Source organism: Sceloporus occidentalis, unplaced genomic scaffold, assembly GCF_023333645.1.
Source record: "Sceloporus occidentalis isolate IW3139 unplaced genomic scaffold, rSceOcc1.0.p SCAF_6, whole genome shotgun sequence".
In the NCBI taxonomy this organism is placed as follows: Eukaryota; Metazoa; Chordata; class Lepidosauria; order Squamata; family Phrynosomatidae; genus Sceloporus; species Sceloporus occidentalis.
In genome coordinates, this window is record NW_028316986.1 from 33,124,069 (window position 1) to 33,146,430 (window position 22,362).

General features: G+C 41.6%; 1 protein-coding gene across 1 annotated transcript; it reads right to left on the minus strand.

Annotated features, from left to right (window-relative positions):
- Positions 1-523: 523 nt before the first annotated feature.
- LOC149310586 (proton-coupled zinc antiporter SLC30A1-like) lies at positions 524-13,344 on the minus strand. Its single transcript, XM_089529256.1, has 2 exons — positions 12,577-13,344; positions 524-5,925 (listed from the first exon to the last, which is right to left on the minus strand). The coding sequence occupies exons 1-2, from the start codon at positions 13,220-13,222 to the stop codon at positions 5,003-5,005; spliced, it is 1,569 nt and encodes a 522-aa protein (XP_089385382.1). The 5' UTR covers positions 13,223-13,344; the 3' UTR covers positions 524-5,002.
- Positions 13,345-22,362: the final 9,018 nt, after the last annotated feature.

Consider the following 22,362-nt stretch of genomic DNA (forward strand, 5'->3'; position numbering starts at 1 on the left):
CTCCAACATATTTGGTACACTTGCTATATAATGTATTAAAATATGGCATTCAAGGGCCCTTTAGGCAAAAAGGTTATTTTGGGCCCCACACTGAGAAAGGCAGGATATAAATGAATGGGTCATGCTCCTGCAACAAGCATAACATTCACTCTATGCATGTGCGTGCAACAGACTATGTGGTATATAACCTTGATTTACTTGTTTAAGGTTAGGAAGGAAGAATGGGAAGAGACAATCTAGCTTCTCATTTTTTGGACTGGAATTAGCAGGTAAATTAGGCCATACAGTGAATGTAATTCTTTACCTAAACAAGGATATGAACACAAAAGTCACTTCTACAAATGTTAGTCCTATAGTTAGATTGGTGTTTTGAAATAATGTTGATACACTGAAACTTTTATTAGCTAACACTGTTATCTGAAAACTTATTTACTCAGTCTAATTCTTCATCATCCCACATGTGAAATGGCCTCTAAAGTCATTTCAATAAATGAAGGGAAGAGGAAAAAAGTACCATTCCATGTTTTATAGTTTATATAGCAACATTTATTTCCTTCTCAGTCTTTAGTTTATATGTAAAGAAACACAGTAGCATCACTGGTTTAACAGAAGCCCATTGTCACTGGTACGATGTGACCTGATACAGATATGCCTATTATGTCCCCCAAACATTGGTTTCAAACACAACCCTTATAATGCAAGAGGAGATGCCTCTTAGCTACCACAAAGCAGATGGGTTTGGAGACTAAGCTCAAGAACACTTAAATACATACATACATACAAGTGGGGTGGGAAGAAACAGGCCCACACATTTGTAAGACATGGAAGTGTTCTTAAACACAGGCAATTTAATGACACAAACCCAAGATCACACAAAGAAATGAAAGCTCCTGTTATAAGTAAGGCTGCATTCGGCTTACAAATAAAAATAAAAATCAAATATGCATTTCAGGCACATGAAGCATTAGTACCTTTCAGTCCATCAAGAGCTGAAAAGATGGTGCCAAATAGAACCAAAATAGAATAATTATTGTAATATTCAATAATTGTTCTGTAAACATAAGCCAGAGTCCCAGAAGGCTACATTGATGCTGTTATGAAATTAAAGCAGCATATTTAAATATTGTACTTAATACCCTTAAATATGTAATACTCTTTTCTTAACGAGTCAAAAAGTAGGGGATGTTGTGTTAAAGTACTTCCTTCCTCCTTGCAGTCAATGAGAAAGTCAGAAAGTGCATTGAATTCAAAACAAATACGTTTCCCATTAACTGAATGGAGTCTATGTCTGCACCATCATGGTTTGATCTTAAAGGCGTTGAGCTACAACTTCATTTGCGTATAGCAAGAGCTACAGCCTAGGAAAGGGGAAAGCGCCCCTTAGCAAAGACACCCTGAGCACTACTTGCTTCTAGAGCAGTTAGTGGTTTTGAAACATTCTCCAGAACTTTAGGTGACATTTTTAAAAATACTCAGTTTTGCTCTATGAAGATTTTTTTTCATTCTTGGGTCAGCTGTACACACTTGAGTAATGCAACCATCAGCTGGGTCCTTAAGTATCTAGTCATTTAAATGTCTTTTGGGGCTGCTTTACATTGGGATGAAGCTCTTGTCAGAGCATGGAAATATTACTTTTTTGCACTATAGCTCCAAAATTCTGGGAACTATACTCCAAAAAAGTAACTTTTACAAGGTCTGTATTTGTTCAGCTGTGTGAACAGTGAAACACAGAATTTGGGAGATGGTGCCATGCATGTTTCTTTGTTCTGTATTTACTGCAGTTTCCAAGAAAGCCTGAGGCACAGCTTTTGCTGCGAAACGAATTCACATCTCCAACTCATGCCCATTATAGGAATTCAACACAAATGTACACACTGAGACATGTAATGAGTCTGTGATCATTACATCTGTTCTGAATGGAATACCCTCAACAACAACACTGGTGGCTGAGGAGAAAAAGACAATGTTTAGCTTATATGAGGGACTGCAAAACTGGTGTCAATATTCCTGACATCAAGTACCAAAAAAATGCCTCCTGAAGTTGGAATTATTCAAGGTGTTCCATTTTGTTCCAAACATACACAAAAATTTAACTAGTTGACATTTCCAAAACCATACTTGGTTTAGAAAGAGGGAAAAAATGTATGCAACATATTTTGCCATAAAAGCTGCTGCATAACAAAGAAAATCAGGATTACACCTGGCATAGTTAACTGCTTTTCTCCCTTATCACTGCAGTGCACACTCAAAATGAGACCTGACATTTGTGCTTTAGAGAGATGCACCAAGTTTGAAAAAAGGAAAGCAATTACAATATTTCTAAATAGGCACCCCCTCCCCCCAAAAAAAACCAGATAAAGAAAGCGCCCCATTAGCTATTAGACAGGGTAAAAGATGAGAATGTCTTGGTCAAGTATGTCATATAGGACACAGAAGACACACTTTAAAAAGGGAGCTAGTTCATCCTTCCAAATGTTGACAAGCCCTGGCATTAAGTCCTCAAATATACAGAAGTAGCCTTTTTGGCCTGTCCATTTATACTTGTCAGTCCAATCCTAATGGTCCAACTGTGCCAGTCTAGCTTTTCCCACAAGACAGAAAAGTAGCTGAAACTTTAAAAACTACTGCATTGTTCAATTAAAATATAACTGCATGAGAATTGTACAGCAGGGCTATTCTGTGGCAGACAAATGGGGGTATTAACTAAGTGGTGACCTTTATAATAAAAGGACCCCAAAAGGCATTGTCAACTATACTTGATCATTTTACAAGTACAGTTTATCACACTTCATACTAACTGTAGGCTTGTATTGCAGAAATCAAGTCTGGATGCAACACTAGTGGTGTAGGGGGCATAACATCCACTGCTCATTGATTCACTTTTTCCCCCTTACCTTTCATGGTAATAAAGAGAAGTGCAGATTAGTTTTCTTTTGCATTTTTAGAAGGGGGAAACAAACCTCTATTTCTACTGACCAAGGCATTTATTATCAAAGAATCTGCATTTAAACAATGCAAGGTAACTTCTAGAAGTACAGGAGCAAATAAATTCCTGAAGTTGATCAAGGGTCTCTGTTTCTCTGAAAGCACTTGGTACTAAGTGACTGTGCACACCGCTGGAATAATGTTTTGATTTCCTATAAAACCTTCCAATCTGGGCTTTCAGAAATCTATTAACATTCAAGCCACCACAATCAGGTGTTTACACTGGTCTTTTTTAACAAAGAAAAGTGAGATGAAGATGAAGTCCAGCTACACGATTCTGAAAAACTTCACCAAGCATCCTTGCATTCAACACTGGGTTGGTCCCAATAATCAAAGTTCTTTGATTTTAAAGATGTCTGGGCAAGTGGTATACATAAATGTATACAGCAAGTACTATTAACAATGAGAAACCACATTCTCCTTCCCTTTCATTTACTAAACACAACTTGGCATCATTGCAATCTAATGCATGTGACACGATTGAACTAGGCTAGAATTTGGCCCCATAACATGTTTTCAAGCTGTTGTAGAAGAAAAAGTCCAGTTTGGACATCTCACTACAACCATGGTTAACTACTCTCCCTCTGCTCCCTCAATGCAATGATAAGACTAGATGCTTCTGCTTCCTTTTTTCTTTCACCACAGGGGCTTGTTTCATCTGAACCTAACAAACCATGATTCATTTTAAGTAGGTTTGGTTGGACATACATCAACTTCAAAGCATGGATTATGAAGCTGGTTTGTTTCAACCAGGTCAAAGGAAAAATTAATCGCAATACAGTCTGGACAGAAAATATTTTTTTTAAAAAGCAAAAAGCTTTTGACCTCATATTCATCATTTGATTGAAGGAAGAATGCAAGGCAAGGCTTGACACAGCTCATTCCCATGATGAAAAATGGACAGTTTTACTGTGACACTCAGGTCAGCCCACTTGCTCCAGAGGCAGCTGCCTGTTTTTGTTACATATGAAGCATTTCAACTGCCCTTTGCTTTACTGAAAGGGCAAAATGGCTCAGAATCAAATATAAATACTTTGAAATATATTAATATTTAAGCCATATACACTGAATAGTTCTATCTGCCAAATTTCTCTTAGGATTTTTTTTAAAAAAACAACCTTAAGGCTAGATGTATCTCAGCCAGTAGTAAACCATCCATTCCATCAAGCCAGAGAACACTTCCAGAACAGAGACCAAATTTGGTTTGCTACTCTCAGCATGACTATTTGAGTTCTATTAAACTGTAATTATATACGCAACAACAAAAGTTGTTTAAAAGAAAAGGATTATACAGAAGAGAGGGGGCACAACAATTAATAAGCCCCTAAAAAGTATGTCCAGCATCCATCTGAGAATTTAATCTTACAGTCCAAAAGAAATATGCAGGTATTTCTTCACAATTCCGATTTTCAAAGCAGCCAGTTTTCATTACATCACAGACCTAAAAACAAACAGGATTGCAATTTTTTTTGTTGATTTTTGGTCAACAAGTACTGGATGTGTTTTGGGATGCTACCACTAATGCTACACAGTATATCTACTTGAAATAGCATTCACTTTTGCATTTAAGAAGAAAGTCTAAATTTCCTCATTAAACAATTCTGTCAACTTTGGTTTCTTCTTCTTATGGTTTGTAAAATATTGAGACAACACACACACACAGCAAAAAGAGCAATCATATTAAGACCCCTAGAACAGTATGACTTCCAAGTTCAAGGGAGAAGGGGACTATTGGATGCCATTTTAATTTTAAACTTAACTAAAAGTGGCTCTGCAGAGTTATTGCAGCATCGGCAAAATTTTCTGTGCTATTCAACTAAATGTTAACACAAGCACACGTTGTGTAAGGACGGCACTACAAAGTTCTTTCCAGCAAATAGCCTAGATTTAAGTTTTGTGACAAGAACAGGAACTTCAGCAATTACATTATTTTGCAACTTATGTCTTTAATGCTAGTCTGTCTTCTCACACCCAACCTGTGGCTGAACCCAGACTTCATTCGGCACAAATTTGGGAATTACAAAGATGACTCAAATTGTTTGTTAGGGTCAGACCCTGCTTCTAGCTTTACAACAGGAATGCACTCTGATTTAGTCCTCCTGGTTTTGTGATGTGGAGAGTCGATCACTATTTCCGAGCAAGAAATACTAATTGATGGGGACTTTTCTGTCTTCTTTGCAGTAGTCTTTTCAGCAGCCCCACAACACTGTTTAAGAGCACATTGGGTTCTGCAGGGAAGTTCACATTTTCCCACCGCCTCAAAACCCACATCTGAGTCCACAATGGCAAATTCTGGCTGAATGGTGGTCGCATGTATCCCTTCATCGTGAAAAATTTCCTTAATATCCTTTGCCACTTTCATATATGTTTCTGGATCCTTACATTTTATATGAGCAGTGCCAATGATCCTGCTTCCTGCTAGCTGCCATACATGCAATTCATGGACCGCTTCAACTTCTTCCAGTTTGCGGAGTTTCTCGTTTAAAGAACGAATATCAATTTGCTTCGGAACAGTTTGCAAAAGGATGAGGGCAGATTCTTTAAGCAGTGGATAAGTTGTGTACAGCAGAATGCAAACCATTATCAGACACAGTGCAGGATCTAAATATAGAACCCAGCAGGGACCAGCTATAGGAATTTTCTCTAATTCGGTTGCATTCATTCGGGCAGACATCTGAGTAATGTTTTCTGCACAATGGTCATTGATACAAAGATTAATGCAAGGCCCATCCTTAGGGCATGGAGTCCAATAAGAGTAAAATACTAATGCATTCACTACTACAATTACTGAACCCAAAGCATCTCCAAGGACATGAAGAAATACTCCACGCATGTTGAGTTGAGCACTAGTGTCTTCATCAACCTCCATATCGAGAGAGGAATGGTTGCTAATATTCCCATTTGGCTGTAGTTCCATTTGGCTTTCTTTTGATGCATCACCTACAAAGACAAGAACACTGTTAAACCCTGGTAGATGGCTCAGCCAACTGCTAGCAATATTTAGAGGACAGCAACAAAGGAAACCAACACTCTCTGTATAATATTCACCTCATTAGTATATACATCCTACCTATGCTGTATCACCAAGCACTGACTTCTAAGAGCATCCAGATCAGTGGTTTTTCAAAGGCTACAGAGCAGATTTCAGCTGTTTCTGATTTACCTTTGACAGCAGCTTGTAATGTTTTTACTATACACATATCTTTTTCCCCTTGATTTCCATCTTAAAAGAGGGGGTTAACAGCAACAAAGGGGTAGCATTGTTGCTAGCTTTCCTCCTACCATGTTGGGTATACGTATGACTCTGACCTACTAAAGATCAACATTTGAGAATATTCAAGTAATGTCATGTTCAGTATCCCTTACAGTAACTCTGTAAAAGTAGGTCACTATTATAGGAGAATTAATAGTCTATGCTACAAAGAAAGAGGCTTGTTTATATAGCACAAGCAAGATCTTAAATATGGACTTCTAGGGCCACAGCTAATTTCTGAGCCAAAATACTACCTTAGTTCTCCTGTGCTTTCTTATGTTAACTGATGTGATGCTAAAATCTTAATAATTAAATGCATAGAAACAAGAGGGCGGAGTAACAAAAGCAAGGAAGTGAGTGATGCAAGAACTGGGAAGGAGAAGTGAGACATGGCACTTTTTTTAAAAAAAAATCCAGGTTTCACTCCTCACACCACACAAGTCAAAGTTCATTACTGCAAACAACAAGCCTCTACAGCATCTTATGTGTGACCACACTGCAGGAAAGCAAGGGGGGGGGTATCAAAATGACAGAAAGGCATGAAGTCAAAACAGCTACTGTACTGTTTCATACTAGTATTACTTTGAATTGCATTTTTTTAAAAAGTGCGCACACACTAATCCACCTTCACAACCCCTAAATATTCTCTTAATTTTGAACCCCTATTAGAGATGGATTCCTACTTTGCTTCCAAGGGTAGTGGCATCTTTTGAGCCCAGCCCTACTCAGAAGGTTGCCAAGAGATGGGGAAATTATTTTGCTGGTTCCCTCTCCCCCTGAAGATCCAATATCATTCCCCTTTCTATTATAGAGGGCCCTTCAATCTTCTGGAGTAGCTGGGGGATATACAAAGCTGGAAGAAGAGGGAAAATCAATAAACATCTCCCCTTCTGCAAACAGGAGTACCTTTCTAGATGAGCCCTTCCATCCATGAGAGGCAAATTCTGGATGCAATGCACAGTTTGTGGCACACAACCAATAATTAGTTTTGAGAAACAGCAATGTAACTTCTTCATAGGAGCAACAGTTCTCACACTGGGAAAGGGCTTGTTAACCAAGACTTTATATAAAGAGACTCTTCTTTTTATGAACTATATAAAAGGGGGTTGGGATATTTAATGTGCAGATATCCACTGTCAGTTAAATGCTACTTGCCCAGTGGTTTCACCAACATAACCGGTAGAACTTGAACCATCCCAACTCCCACATTTGTTTCACCAAGTTAAACTCCACCTATATAATGAGTTTTACAAATGCAAGTGGTGGCATCCTCAAAATAGAGATCATGAATTAAGTTTGTGGGTGCTGGAAAAAACACCAGCTACACAGAAACATTAGGCTGAGGAGTGTTCACAGATGTATTGGTAAAGATGACCAACATTTAAGTCAAAAACTTTCAAGCCTTGGCCTCACTACCAAGTGAGCCCCCTTTCCTAATTTTGCACTAAGCAATAAACTGAATGGGTTAGCCTGGATGGATGGGTCAGTTATGACGACAACAGCTGCATCTACACTGAAGAAATAATGCAGTTTGGCATTTCTTTAACTGCTTTGGCTCAATGCTATGGAATCCTGGGATTTGTACTTTGGTCATGGCACCAGAGCTCCCTGAAAGAGGCAGCTAGATATCTCACAAAACTACAAATTTCAAAATTCCATAGCTTTGAGGCATCGCTGTTAAAGTGGGGTCAAACTGCATTATTTCTGTAGCACCAATGCAACCAACATTGCATCAACTGGATTTGTTATTTGTTCCTGTTGTGTGTCTTTGGATCATTTCCGACTTATGGCGACCCTATCACAGGATTTTCTTGGTAAGATTTGTTCAGAGACATTTTGCCATCACCTCAAATTATTGTCAGGACAAGCTTAGTTCCCATTTGTACTTTGTAAATTCAAGTCAGAGTCAGCAAGGTTAACTGATATATGCAAGTATTCTGACAAACAATGTGGTTGCAGAAAGACTTGGTGTGCCATTTTTGCATGAAAGTATGTTTTATCTTTTAAATTCTACCTTGTTTAATTGTATTTAGGGGGGGGGGGGGTTGAAGGTTCGGATTGTATATTTTAATCTTGTAAGCCGCCCTGATTGCATTTTGTAGAGAGGTGGGTTATAAATAAATTTTATTATTATTATTATTATTATTATTATTATTAATTATGAAATCATGTAGCAATATTTTTAACAATGGGATTCTTCCTATCTTTGGATTGCCAAAATCCTTCCTATATACAGAATAAGTTTTAAATGAATCTATTTTTTATTTATTTGCTCACATCTGAAAGAGGATATAAAGGCCCCATACAGACAGGCCAAAATAAAGCTGCTTCAGGTCACTTATGGAGGTATGCTGTTTAAATGATGCATGCATCCTAAGTGTCCATAAGCCGCGCCAAAGCCACGATTCTGTCCTAAGGACTGGAGCGCAGCTTTAGCACAGCTTCCGGATTCTTAGGACGTGTGCATCATTTAAACAACATACCTCCAAAGTGACCCAAAGCAGCTTTATTTTGGCCTGTCTGTATGGGGCCAAACATAAGCAAATAAAGGCTCAGAAAAAATTAGCACAACCTATATTTAAACCTGAACACCTTTAGATTTCTGGAGAGAACATAACTACATATCCTGTTAACAGTTACTGAATTTTCTGTTGTGCAGACTAGCAGCTGGAGGTTCCAGCTCCTGAGAAACAACAACTGGCTACCTAGATGCTACAGTGGCTATGGCAAATGAATGCACTGGCCAGTTATTTCAAGAAAAGGGGAGAAGTTGGCCCTCTTCTCTCAATCAAAGGCCTTTCCCTCTGAATTAGCTGATGCTCAGTCTCTACTGGCTAGCAAAATACACACAACCATGTTCCCAGCACTCTGGTTACACATTACAATATGAAATAAATCAAATTCACTGGCATAAATTACAACTGTATGAAAACTGGATAGTATCATAGATTGAGATGTGTTAATACTGCAGAGAATAAGTCCTTCATCTGAGGTGTGCCTAATACCTGAACGACCAATTATGTGTTCCAGTGGCTGAAATTAAGAGATGGCTGTTCAGATAAGCTCACCTTTGATTTTTAAAAAAATCTGCTGACTGGGAAACAAAGGCTCAAATGACAATAGAGTTATACAGATATACTGAAGAGAAGCAAGGAGTGCAGCTAGTTTAGCAGAACAATAGCTACTTGTACTACTTAGCTTTTTTATTTTCATATGAGCCCAGAAAACTGTGCAGGTCCTTAGTGTTCAATTATACATATGGCTCCTCAAATATTTCAAATTTGTAAACATTGTGTAAGTCATGCAACCAATAAAAAATAATGACCTTAACCTCTGTGTAACTTCTTTGAAGAGAAGGGGATTGACTTTCCACAGAATACAGTATCCCAGATCCAACTTCATGATGGTTGTCATCTGTGGATAATTTTTACCTGAGAGACCTCTCTAGGAATTGCTAAGACGTTGACCACAGAATCACACTGCAGGACCTACAAATGCTTAAAGAAGTGTTTTCTCTAGTAATAATAATAATAATAATAATCATGTTTATTTATATACCGCTTTTCCAAATTAGATCAAAGCAGTGTACAACAGGAAGTACAATACAAAGTCAAAATAAAACATAATAGGCCTCTCTCCCCCTCAAGATGGTGGTCGGAAGGAGGGCTTTTTCTTCTTTCAGGCAGGCAGTTGAAGCTTGCCTGCCTCTCTCTCCCCAAGATGATTATCCTCCAAATAATCAAATCCGCAAAAGTCAAAGTTGTAAACATGGACTATAAGTCCTGTTACCTGTACAGCTACTATTGCAACTGTTACAACCTGATTGCCTATTCCTGCATTGTAAGGGGCTGGACTCAGTGGCCCTTGGGTCTCTTTTAACTCTATGATCCTAACTAGATTTAGTGTAAAGTCCTGGTTACAGATGTCCTTCAAGAAATTAGAACAGACATTCAGCAGAGAGTAGAGCAGGCATGCCGCTGGGTTCATTTAGCTCTGTAAGGACACCAGATTTCAGGTAAAAAGCAGAAAATAACCCGCAGTGCCTATACTTGTTCTGTTGAATTACATGGAAGTATCCTGTTATATGTCATAGGAGCAGAGTCTGCCTGTTGTATAGGGTACCTTCAACAGGGTGGGCAATGTGTAGTCTTTGTTTCCAGCATCCCTCACTTATTACCTATGCTGTTTAGGCTGATGGATCACATGTTGCCCCTTCCTGGCCTCCAAGAAATTCATACATTATTTTTCCATAATCTTTGCTGGTGACCTTCAAGATAATGTAAGTAAGGGGATTACACTAGTGTTTTTCTAACCTCTTTTCAGCAATTCTTTCCCAAGATGTTTGCTGAGGAACTTCTACTTGTCAGCTATGGAAGCAGACTACCACACAAGACTTTCTGGTGCATGTCCTACAAATTAAAGAAAACATAACCCAAACATATTCCCCACTTTGACTGAAAGGATTATCCTGGAACACACAAGTTCCTGTTGCTACACACTTCACTCAGATGTCTCCCATGAAAAGCTATCAAAATTGTGGGTCTTACCACTGAGAAGCCTCTGGGCTCCTCACAAGACAATTTGATAACCAAGGCCTGAATAGCAGCTTTCAGTTTTCTTTCCCTTTTCCAAAAAGGCAGTTTGTAACAACTTGTGGTCACAGAATTCACTGTGTGTCAGGAGTAGCTCACTGCACTAATCAACAGAGGGGGCTGTCTCCCAGGGCACCATATACAGCAAAACTACTTCAATTGTGAGCTAGGACATACAACAGGTGGTAGAAGTAACCATGGTAGGGGGTTGCCCAGGAGAGCAAATTGGGGATAGCATGGCACAACCTCAGGTCAAAGGCAGATCTGTTAAGATACCCCATCCAGAGGGTACAAAGAGTCAATGGAGGGTGAACCAGCATGATGTAATCCTCTGAGCGCTGGACTACAGCTCTGGAGACCAGGATCTGAATCCTAGCTCAGCCATGGAAACCCATGGATGACCCTGAGCAAGTCACACTCTCTCAGCCTCAGAGGATGGCAACTGCAAAACCCCTCTACAGACACTTGCTAGAAAACCCTGTGATAGGTTCCCCATAAGTAGGCAATACCTGAAGGCACACAACAACAACAAAGAGTGGGAGGTGCTTAGTATGCCATTTTCTTACCATATGTATTAAGCAAACTGAAACCAAGGGCCATTCTCCCAGTGCCTGAACCAAATTGACCCAATGAAATGGATGGAATAAATACACTTGACAAGAGAACAACGTTCACTTAACCAAATTATAGCAAAAGCCCAGCTAAACACTAGGAAGAACTTCCTGAAGCGAAGAGCTGTTCAACAATGGCATACATTCCCTCAGAGGGTGGTGGAGTCTCCTTCTTTGGAGGTTTTTAAACAGAGGCTGGATGGCTATCTGTTAGGCAGTGCTTTGATTAAGTATTCCTGTATGGCAAGGAGTTGGACTGGATGCTCTCAAGTCCCTTCTGACTTATGGGCTAACCCTAAGGCAAACCTATGCTGGGGTTTCCTTGGCAAGTTTCTTCAGAAGGAGGTTATCTATCTTGCCCCCCAAGTCCTTTCTGACTGATCTTAAGGAAAACCTATCATGGGGCTTTCTTGGCAAGTTTCTTCAGAGGGAGGTTGCCATTCCATCTATCTATCTATCTATCTATCTATCTATCTATCAAATGCTCTCTAGTCCTTTCTGACTTATGCACCAACCCTATGCTGGGTTTTCTTGGTGAGTTTCCTCAGAGGGAGGTTGCTATTCTATCTATCTATCTATTGAATGCCTTCGAGCACTTTCCGACTTATAGGCAGACCCTAAGGTGAAGTTGTGCCGGGTTTCCTTGGTAACTTTCCTAAGGGTTATCACTGCCAACCTCTGAGGCTGAGAGAGTGTGACTTCCCTGAGGCCACCCAGCTTGGGCCCTGCTACCTCACTCCAGGCAGGAATGGAGCCAATGTGGCGTAGTGGTTTGAGTGTTGGGACTACGATCTCTGGGTGCCCTTAGGCAAGTCACACTCTCTCAGCCTGAGAGGGTGGCAATGTAGCAAACCCTTTCTGAGGAAACCTGCCAATGACAGTGTCACCTTCGGGTTGCCACAAGTCGGAACTGACTTGAAGGCACACAACAAAGACACACACGCATAGGCATATATGTATAGTTTGTTGTAGGCTTCTGAGTCCTCTCCAGAAATGACTTAAAGACACACACATGCTGTATATATTGTTTGTTGTCGGATTTTGACTCCTTGACTGGAAGGCTACCACCAGCACCACCCCTCTCTCCCTCCCTCCCTTTCTGTGTTGTCTGCTCCCTGCTTCCTCCGAGGCTCACCCAGCTTCTCCAGGCTGACCCCGTTGGAGCTGGCGAAGTTGTCGACCAGGGTGTTGGTCTCCTCTCCCTTGTGGGGCTTCCTGGCCTCCTTGCCCCGGTGCCTGAGGCCGTGGCTGTGGCCGTGCCCCCCGCCGTCCCCTTCCCTGTCCCCTCCTCCTCCTCCTCCTCCGTGTTGGTGGAAGAGGCAGAGTCCGAGGAGGTTGACCAGGAGCCCCGCGGCGCCGACGCCGATGACGACCAGGGGCTGCTGGATCTCGTGGGGCTCGGTGAAGCGCTCGACGGCCTCGAGGAAGATGGTGAAGCAGAGGGCGGTGAGGAAGACGGCGTTGACCAGGGCGCCCATGACCTCGGCCCGCACCCAGCCGAAGGTGTTCTTCTTGGTGGCGCGGGTCCGCTGGGCGAAGCGCACCGCCACCAGCGCCACCACCAGCGCCATCACGTCCGAGAGCATGTGGAACGAGTCCGAGAGCATGGCCAGCGACGACGTCACCCGGCTCACCGCCACCTCCACCACGAAGAAGAGGAACGTCAGCGCCAGCATGCACAGCAAGCGCACCCGGCGGCAGCCGTGGCGGCGGCGGCGGCGGGGGCCGTGGCGGTGCGACGACGACTGGGCCGAAGCCGGGGGCTCGCCTAGACCCTCCATGCCCAGCCTGGAAGGGAACGCCACTCAAACACGCCGCTCCTGCTTCTCTTCCTTCTTATCCCTTCCTCTGCAACCTCTCCCTTTGCAGACGGTTTGAAACTAAACTTTGCACCCGAACCCCCTCAATACTCCTTTTCCACACGAACCCAGGCCCCGCCCACAGAACGCAACCCCATTGGCTGCGGCCCCGGCAACCGGGACGCCGCCCCGGCCCCATTGGCCCCCTGGGGAAGGCGAGCCCAAGAGCAAGCCACGCCCCCTTACTCACGCACACACACCTCCACCTACTTCCCCATTGGACCAAGCTCAGCTCGGGCTCGGATTGGGAGGGACGGAAGCGATCAGGAGGAGCGGCATCCAATCAGGCTCTGCGTTCTAGTTTTTGGCCCCGCCTCCCAGAGAGGAGGGGGCAAAAGGTGGTTGCTTGGATGGATGGAGAGAGAGAGAGAGAGTGGGCGGGGGAAGTTTAGGCCCCGCCCCTGTTTCGGCCCGGTTTTCCACACGACCCGGCGACGATTTTTTTACCTCAGAGTCCCTCTTTTACGCCCGGCACCGGATTGGGAGGGACGGGAGCAATCAGGAGGCGCGGCGTCCAATCAGGCTCCGCGGTCTATTTTTTGGCCCCGCCTCCCAGTGAGGAGGAGGCAAAAGGTGGTTGCTTGGATGGAGAAAAGGGGAGAGGGGCGTGGCCAGGTTTAGGCCCCGCCCCTGTTTTGTGCCGGTTTTGCACACGGCCCTAGAGCGGTTTTTTTACCTCAGAGTCCCCTTTTTACGCCCGGCACCGGCTTCTCCTTTTGAGGGACACAGTGGCGGGAGGGTGCGGGAACAGAGACATGGGAACGTGTGAAAGGGACAAAAGTGTTGACCCAAGGCGTTTAATTGTTGTTTTAATGTGTTTTATCTATGTTGTTAGCCGCCTTGGGTTCCACCTTGGGAAAATAAATAAATTTAGCTTCCTGAGGCGGAGCAGTGGGTGGCCTCCCACATAATAATAATAATAACAACAATAATATACGATAATAATAATCATCCATAATAATGAACCATAACAATAAACAAACAATCATCATAATCATCCAATATAACAATAATAATGATAAACCAAGCAGGAGAAAGAAAGAAAAAACAATTGGAGGCCTGCATAGAATCATAGAATGGGAGAGACCCAAGGGCCTTCCAGTCCAACCCCATTCTGCCATGCAGGAACTCTCAATCAAAGCATCCCCAACAGATGGCCATCCAGCCTCTGCTTAAAGACCCCAAAGAAGGAGACCACCATTCTCCAAGGAAGGAGTGTGTTCCACTGTCGAACAGCCCTTACTCTCAGGAAGTTCCTCCTGATGTTGAGGTGGAATCTCTTTTCCTACATGTTGTTGCAGATATCCTCCTCAGCGTAACGTTTTTACTAAGGACTGAAACAACATGCAGGCATCTGATTAACATCTCCAATTGCTTTTTCTTTCTCTTGTTCGGTTTGTAACATCTTGCCTGATGAAGAAGCCCATGGAGCTTCGAAAGCTTGCAACAAAATATATTGTGCAATTCAGTTGGCCAATAAAGGTATCAACTGATGGATTTTTGTTTGTATTTGTTAAATGGCCAACACAACTACCCCTGCATGTTTTCAATATAATAATAATAATAATAATAATAATAATTTAAAGATATAGCTGTGTTAATCTGTAGAATTAATATGTATAGAGATTTTGTAGCACCTTTGAACCTAACCGGGGGGGGAAAGGAGGAGTTTGTAGCATGAGCTTTCATAGACTTTAGTCTACTTCATTGATTGATTGATTCATTGATTCATTCGTTCATTCATTCATTTCGCCAAATGAAGTGGAAATCCATCAGCCTCTTCAAGAAACTTGCCTAGATAACAGACAGGTATCTTCCTTCTCCACAAGCGCAATAACGGGACATCGCTCCTAAGGACCTGCATGTATGGAGCCCTTTGCAAACTATGTCTCATGTAGGGCTCATGGGTCCTCCTCATGCTGACTGGGTCTGCAGGAGCCAACATGCCTTTTCAGCTTTCCTCAGTGACACTCCTGCGCTCCTGTCTGCCACTGGCTTCCTCTCCACCGCAAGCATCTGAAGAAGCAGACTAAAGTCTATGAAAGATCATGCTACAAACTCCCCTTTTCCCCCCAGTTAGTCTCAAAGGTGCTACAAAAATCTCTATAAATAATAATAATAATAATAATAATTACTATTACACTTGTCCCTCCCTGTTCGCTGGGGTTAAAAAACGCCAAAAAACCCCATATGTTTTTCCCTGAGAGGACATCTCTCTAGTGATCCCTAGGTCCTCCAGTGCAACTCTAGTCAACACCTGCCAGACACTGACCTGTTGCGCTGTGTTCTCTCTAGGAATCTCTAGGTCTTTCAGTGCAACCTTTGGTTAAAGTTGGCCATAGAGTTGCACTGGAGGACCTAGAGATTCCTAGAGAGAACGTATTAATAAAATCCATGAATAACTGAAGCCGCAAAAGTCAAAGCCGCAAATGTGGTGGGATGAGTGTGCATATTATTCTTTTTAAAATAAAGATCTATTCTCTGGTTCTAAAAGAAAATTCATTTAAGATGTGATGCTGGAGAAGAGTACTGAGGATACCACCAGCAGCTAAAAAGACCAACAAATGGGTCCTTGAGCAGATCAAGCTGGAACTCTCCTTGGAAGGCAAGATGGCTAAATTGAGGCTGTTGTACTTCGGCCACATATGAGAAGACATGATTCATTAGAAAAGGCAATGATGCTGGGGAAGGTGGAGGGAAGCAGAAAGAGAGGAGGACCACATGCAAGATGGATAGACTCAATCAGGGAGACCATGGGTCTGAGCCTGCAGGATCTGGACAGGGATAGAGGATAGTGGCACTTGGAGACATCTCATCCACAGGGTTGCTAGAGATTGACTTGAAAACAGCTAACAACAATAACAAGCTTGCCAAAGAGGCTGGTCTTTAATACTGTTTTAAATTTGGGATCTCTTCATATTAACGCTCCTATGTCTCCATTGATTCAGCATTCTACTTCATAATCACCCATAATTTTTCATCATTATTTTTACAGCTTTTTGAGTGTTTCATTCAGGGCTTTGGGGATTTCTTAAGGAATGGCATTCCACCAGTTCATGTACCAGAAGGATGTCTCCAGAATATCTTTCACTGGACACAGTAGCCAATAATCAAACTCTAAACTGTCTGTTTAAAGAACTTCAACCTCTTGCTTCATTCTCTTTTTACAGACAGTCCTTAAAACTCATTACTTCCTTCTGGCAGAGGATAGATCAGATATATGCCACTTTGACAGCTCAAATAGATGCCAGTGAACAAGCCTGTGCATGAAGTGAGGCAGTTAATTCCAGTACTGGCATCAGAACTTTCTCATCTTGATATTCCAACTATTCATTTGATAATGGAGCCATCTTCAAACCAGCTGGAACAATCATGGTATTGAAAGGCATAAATTGAGGGGGAAGCAACACTAGGATGTTTAAAAAGTACTACTCTTGAGTAATCTAATTTATTTTAATTGACTTATTCCAGAGTAGATTGTGTGAGGACTTCAGCATAAGGAAAAACCAGAGACGGGCTGTTCTTGGATATCTCTTGCTGTCTGCTGAAGCCGCTACTATGTAGCAATAAAATAAAAGTCTTATGACTTTCAACAAAATGACACAGTAGCTACTTCTGTCTTCTTCTGACTAGTTCTTGGAATGTACTCTCCATTGACTCAGAATGTCAAGACTATGTTTGTTTGTTTGTTTGTTTGTTTGAAGGCAAACATTTAAAGGTTCACTGGGGAAAACCTAGGTTCAGGTTCCAATTCATCCTCTTCACACATTTCACAGTGACAAACATATTTATTTATTTATTGTTTTAGACACGCAGTCAGTTGTAGACCCCAGATGAATGTACTTGAATATATATTTCATAAAGAACATCAACTCATTATGATTGTAAATTATGTTCACACACACACACAGGAGTTTAAAACACTGAGGCTAATTTTGGCATTATTAAAGAGAGATTAAAGCACATTTCAAGCATCCTGCAAATAAAGCGAAAATGGTGAGTAACTGCAAATGATTTTCATGCGCAATTGTACAAATAAAGCGATATTGGAACTGCATTGTCACTTAAATCCCAAAAGTAAAAAGATGTGTGCTAATGCTTCTTTGTGAACACTTTAATGGTGGGTTTTGTGCGACATTGTGTGAAATTGTTTTGTGTAATTATGCAGTTCACAGGATAAACTCCCGATCTCCTTCGCGTGATAAAACTCGATAGTTGCTATAATGCTCTTAGTAGTTTTATTTTTATTAAAGGTATGCATCCTTATTCCAAGGAATTAAGTTCCATAGGATGAGATATGAATTCAATTCTTTGTACAGCGGGCCCTTGGTATCCATTAGGATTTGGTTCCATGGATATCAAAATCTGAAGATGCTCAACTCCCATTAAATACAATGGCATAGTAAAATGGTGCCCCTTATATAAAATGACAAAATCAAGGTTTGCTTTTTGGAGTCCTCTGAGGCTGAGAGAGTGTGACTTAGCAAAGGTCACCCAGGGGTTTCTATAGCCATGTGGGGATTCAAGCCCTGGTCTCCAATGCTCAAACCACTCTGTCATACTGGATCATGAAGCAGTTACAGACCCACAACTCCAAGTTACAGATCCCTAATTGCAATTCAGAATGCCAGCCAGCATCAAAACCTATCTTCAAAATAGGTTCAGCACCCTCAATAGGTCCTTTAAAGTTTAGACTGAAACATGACATTAACTTTTTGCCCCACTAACACGGAAGCCACCAGTCACCAGTTCCCCCACTTCATTTGTATCAAGCTATAACAAGTTATGCAACCAGAAATTGCATACATACACAGTCGCTTACTGAAATGCTGCATTTCTCTAGTAGTCCCCAGCCATTATATCATCAATACGAGTTAATAGGTGGATGAATTGCCTAAACTGGGAGCTGATGCTTAATTAGTCATAAATTCTGGCCCTTTTACATATCCTTCCTTTGCTGGAAACTGAGGGGGTGATGAGGCAGAGAACATTTCTACAAAGAAGAACTAAAAATTATGAAATAGATTTAATCCCCACGTTTCAGAGAGTGAGCATACACTGAGATAGGATTGACTAATTTAGTGAATCCAAGGCTAATGGGGATTTTGCTGACTCAGAGCACCATAATTCTTTCTTTTTCTTTTCTGACAATAGAATTATAGAGTTGGAAGAGACCACAGAGGCCATCCAGTCCAACCCTCTGCCATGCAGGAACTCTCAAAGTACCTCCAACAGATGTATTAAGAACTTGATAACAAAGCACCCCGAGTTCTTAATACATATAGATTGGCTTTCTTTTGACAAGAGTCCCTTGCCTTTTAGTTCCTCCATGCCTTGTTGCTGCCACACTGCAGAATTATTGACATGTGGGACAGAAAATCCCACAAATGCTTTCCCCCCCACTTTCAAAAAAAAAAAAAAATACAACAATAACAAACTACAGTTTCCTTGTTACATCAGCTTCATAGGCCATTGGTCATTTCTGGGCACAGTTCATAATGGTGGTTGTGAGCTATAAAGCTTGATATGATCTTGGCTGCCTCTGCACTGCAGAAATAATACAAATCCCAGGATTTCCTAGGATGGAGCCATGAGAGTTAAAGCAGTGTCAAACTGCATTAATTCTGCAGTGTGGCAGCAGCCAAAGTTTCCCATCTTCCATGTATTTCCTAGTCTTCCAAGAATACTATAGTACTGATGTATTTTTGTGTAGTATCTTATATAGTATTTTTGTATCTTCTATAGTATTTCTGGCAGTTAAAGCTGTGTCAAACTGCATGATTTCTTCAGTGCAGATGCACTCCATTGTTCGGGTTATCTGAAAAGTTACAATTTAATTCAGTTGCTGCCAAGTGAATTCAAAGTGCAAAAGTAGTTTGTACTCGATTAACTCTGAAGGGCGAAGAAGAAAGGACAGGGGGAGAATCTTGCCCTTCTCAGTAGGCTCAGGCAGAAGGAAACTGCTGCAGCCTCTCCTGCTTTGCCTGTTCTCCCTCATTAATACCATTTGCCATCTTGACCACACTCTGATATTGCTTGGCTGGGTTTTCATCTGTGAATTGTTGGAGTGTCTGTCTGTCTGTCTCTAGCAATGCTGGTTGTTGTTGTTGTTGTTGTTGTTCTGTGCCTTCAAGTCCCAGAATTCCATAGCATTGAACCATAGCAGTTAAAGTGGTGTCAAACTGGATTATTTCTGCAGCTCGGATTCAGCCATTCTCTGCCTTCAGAGGAAGATCCAAGAAATTCCTTGCCTCTGCCAGGGGGTGCAGGATTGCTGTTAATGGAGCCATTCAGACTATCTTTTGGACCGATTTGTAACCCAGATTAAAAGTCAGACGTTCCCATTGGCAACGGTTTAAACACATCAGAATTAGGGTCTTTCACACTTGATCCAGGGCAAATCCCCCTTGGAGCAGTTTTTCCAGAAGTCAATTATTTCCCGTGTCTTTTAGGAAAATCTGTTTCTTCCCTGCTGCCGACAAATGTGAACTTGGCCCTGGTCATGATCGGGTCAAGTTCAGGGGAGGGGTTTAGGTCAGAGGGAGGGCAGAGGGAGGGACATGCCTCCCCTCTTGCAGGCAGCTTTCTCTCTCTCTCTCTCTCTCTCTCTTGTATTTTTATTTTTGACAGATTATGCGAATGCTTTTTCTACAGGTTGATACATGCTGATAGAATGTGTCTGCTTGTGCTACGTTTCTCTTTCGTTTGCTTGCTGCCAGCATGGCACCTCACTTTGCAAGTGCCATTTTTAAAAAATTATTTAAAAAAAATAATGCTACAATGCAAATGTTGCAAATGTTTCCCTTTCAATTTGGCAAAATGTGTGAATGCTTGTGCTACATGTGTGTATGTAAGGAGAGGTGGCATTCTGGGGTGGCAGAGATGGCATTCAGGTCGCCTCCCCTGCAAGCAACATTTGTTGTTGTTGTTGTTATTGTGACAGATTATGCGAAAGCTTTGGGCTGGAAGGGAAGGGAAGGGAAAAGGTTCCAAAGAGGAGGAAATGCTGGGCTGGAAGCGAAGGGGAAGCTAGTGGCTGGCATTCAGAGGGAAGGCTGTGGAAACTCATGACTTTGGGGGAGTCACACTCAGCCTCAGGGGAAAGGCAATGGCAAATCTCCTCGGAACCAGTCTTGCCAAGTAAACCCCAGGATGGGGTTGTTTTAGGGTTGCCATAATCTAATGAACCAAACACACACCTGGAAGTTTTTATATTTGACAAGTTGACCAAATATGCGCACACTGCCGCCAGTTTTTTTTTTAAAAAGGAGGGGGAAAGCACCCATTTGGTTGGCCAATGGCTGTAGGGTATGTCACCTTTGACGAAAGCGGAAGTGAATTTGATTGACAACAAAGGGGGTTAATTTTAAAGCGGTACTGCAAATGTGAACTTCAGAGGGGCAAATTGCCTCCATCAAGGCAAAGGGTAGTGGGCACTTGTAACTGGGCTGATTCGATATGGGGGCAATCGGATCTACCCAGTTCTACCCAGAGCAAATGGGCTAGTGAGAATGGGGCCAATGTTTTTACAAAATAAAAAAAACCCAACCAATACAGCCAGACTCTTATTAGCTAGCTCCAACTAGAGCAGAACTATTTCAGCAGCGTAATCTCTACTAGAGTTGATGAGCCAGTGATTTGACTCAGTAGAAAACTGGCTTAAATTCATAGATCATCATTGTCCTCAAGCTAAAATATAATACAGCAGCTGTGTCTTGGTTTTCATCTATGAAATGTTGGAGGGTATGTTGGTACACTATGGCACTGTCACTTAAAAAAAAAGCAGAAGAGAAAGGAACGTATTGTTCTGAAATGCCTCAGAATTTAAATTAAATAGTAAAATAGACTGTTCTGTTTGTGTTTTGTGATTTATTCTAAAATAAATAAATCCTGCTAAAATCTAGTGCTACACACTAGTACAGTTTTAATTCCCATTTCATTGTATCCATGCTGACTTGACATGTTTAGTACAATTAGGTTGCAACCCACTGAACTGGAAGTTAGTTTTGCTGAACCCAACCGTGTGGAGACCTATATAGGACTGTTATTTGATGACCACAGAAATAGTAACTGAGACAGGAAATCCTTGGGAAGTTAGAAAGGACAGCTCCAGTTAGAAAGAACTCATAATTTTGAGTTGATCTTCAGAATGGCAGATGGTCTGTAGGTGTTGCATTCTGGCATTTGCAACTCCCCCCCCCCCAAAGATAAGCAGAACGTGGGAGGGTCAAAAGAAAAACAGATAGAAATTATTTTGATGAGAGAGCATAGGAAAGTATTAGGTTTAATATCTTTTTTTAAATGATTGAAGAAAGCTCCAGAACTTGGGAATTTGATTTTAAAAAATGCATCCAGTCTGCTGCAGAATATTTTCTAGCCTTAATGAGAATTCCAGGGTGCAAGGGTTAGAGTCAGGATTCAGACTGTGTCCATGGCTTAATGTACCCTTTTTGTAATGTGGGGTATTTCCTGATTCTCCAAATCCACATTTGATGGAAGAAATTTCAATTTTCTTCTAACTGGGCCAATACCCTGATCACCAAAATGCTTCAGTTCTGCTATGCTGCATCATGGTTTGCTGACATTTTCTTTGTTCCAATACATGCAACTGGCTGAGAAAAAATACCCCAAAGTTAAGCAGAAATTGTTAGGCTATTTTTCTGCCAGCTTTTGGCAAATAGGCTGAAATGCAGGGAAATAGAAACAAATTATGGTAGTCAGGTGACAATGACACTGAATACCAAAAATAGCATGTCTAATCCTGTAGGGATCCTGCAATAAAACATTATCCTTAGGTACTAAAATGTCACATCCTACTTTTTTCAGTGTCATACGAACCAGTTCCCTGTGATGTCTGAACACAGGAAACTGTGGGTTTTTTCTTGATCTGCTTAGATATAAACTAGAATCTTGAAACCATGGTTTGAACTTGGCTTATTGCAGATGTGAAAGAGGAAGAGAGGTGAGTGGGAGAACACAAATGTGCTACATCTCATTTTTGTAGTGGAAATCAAGCTCATCTGAACTGATGCATGATTTAGTATTTCACAACTGTCACACTT

Excerpts from the sequence above, each read along its gene's own strand:
- LOC149310586 (XM_089529256.1), bottom strand. The coding sequence starts at position 13,222 with ATGGAGGGTCTAGGCGAGCCCCCGGCTTCGGCCCAGTCGTCGTCGCAC. Across the intron at positions 5,926-12,576 it reads GGTCAGCCTGGAGAAGCTGG|GTGATGCATCAAAAGAAAGC; the intron begins GTGAGCCTCGGA and ends TTGTCTTTGTAG.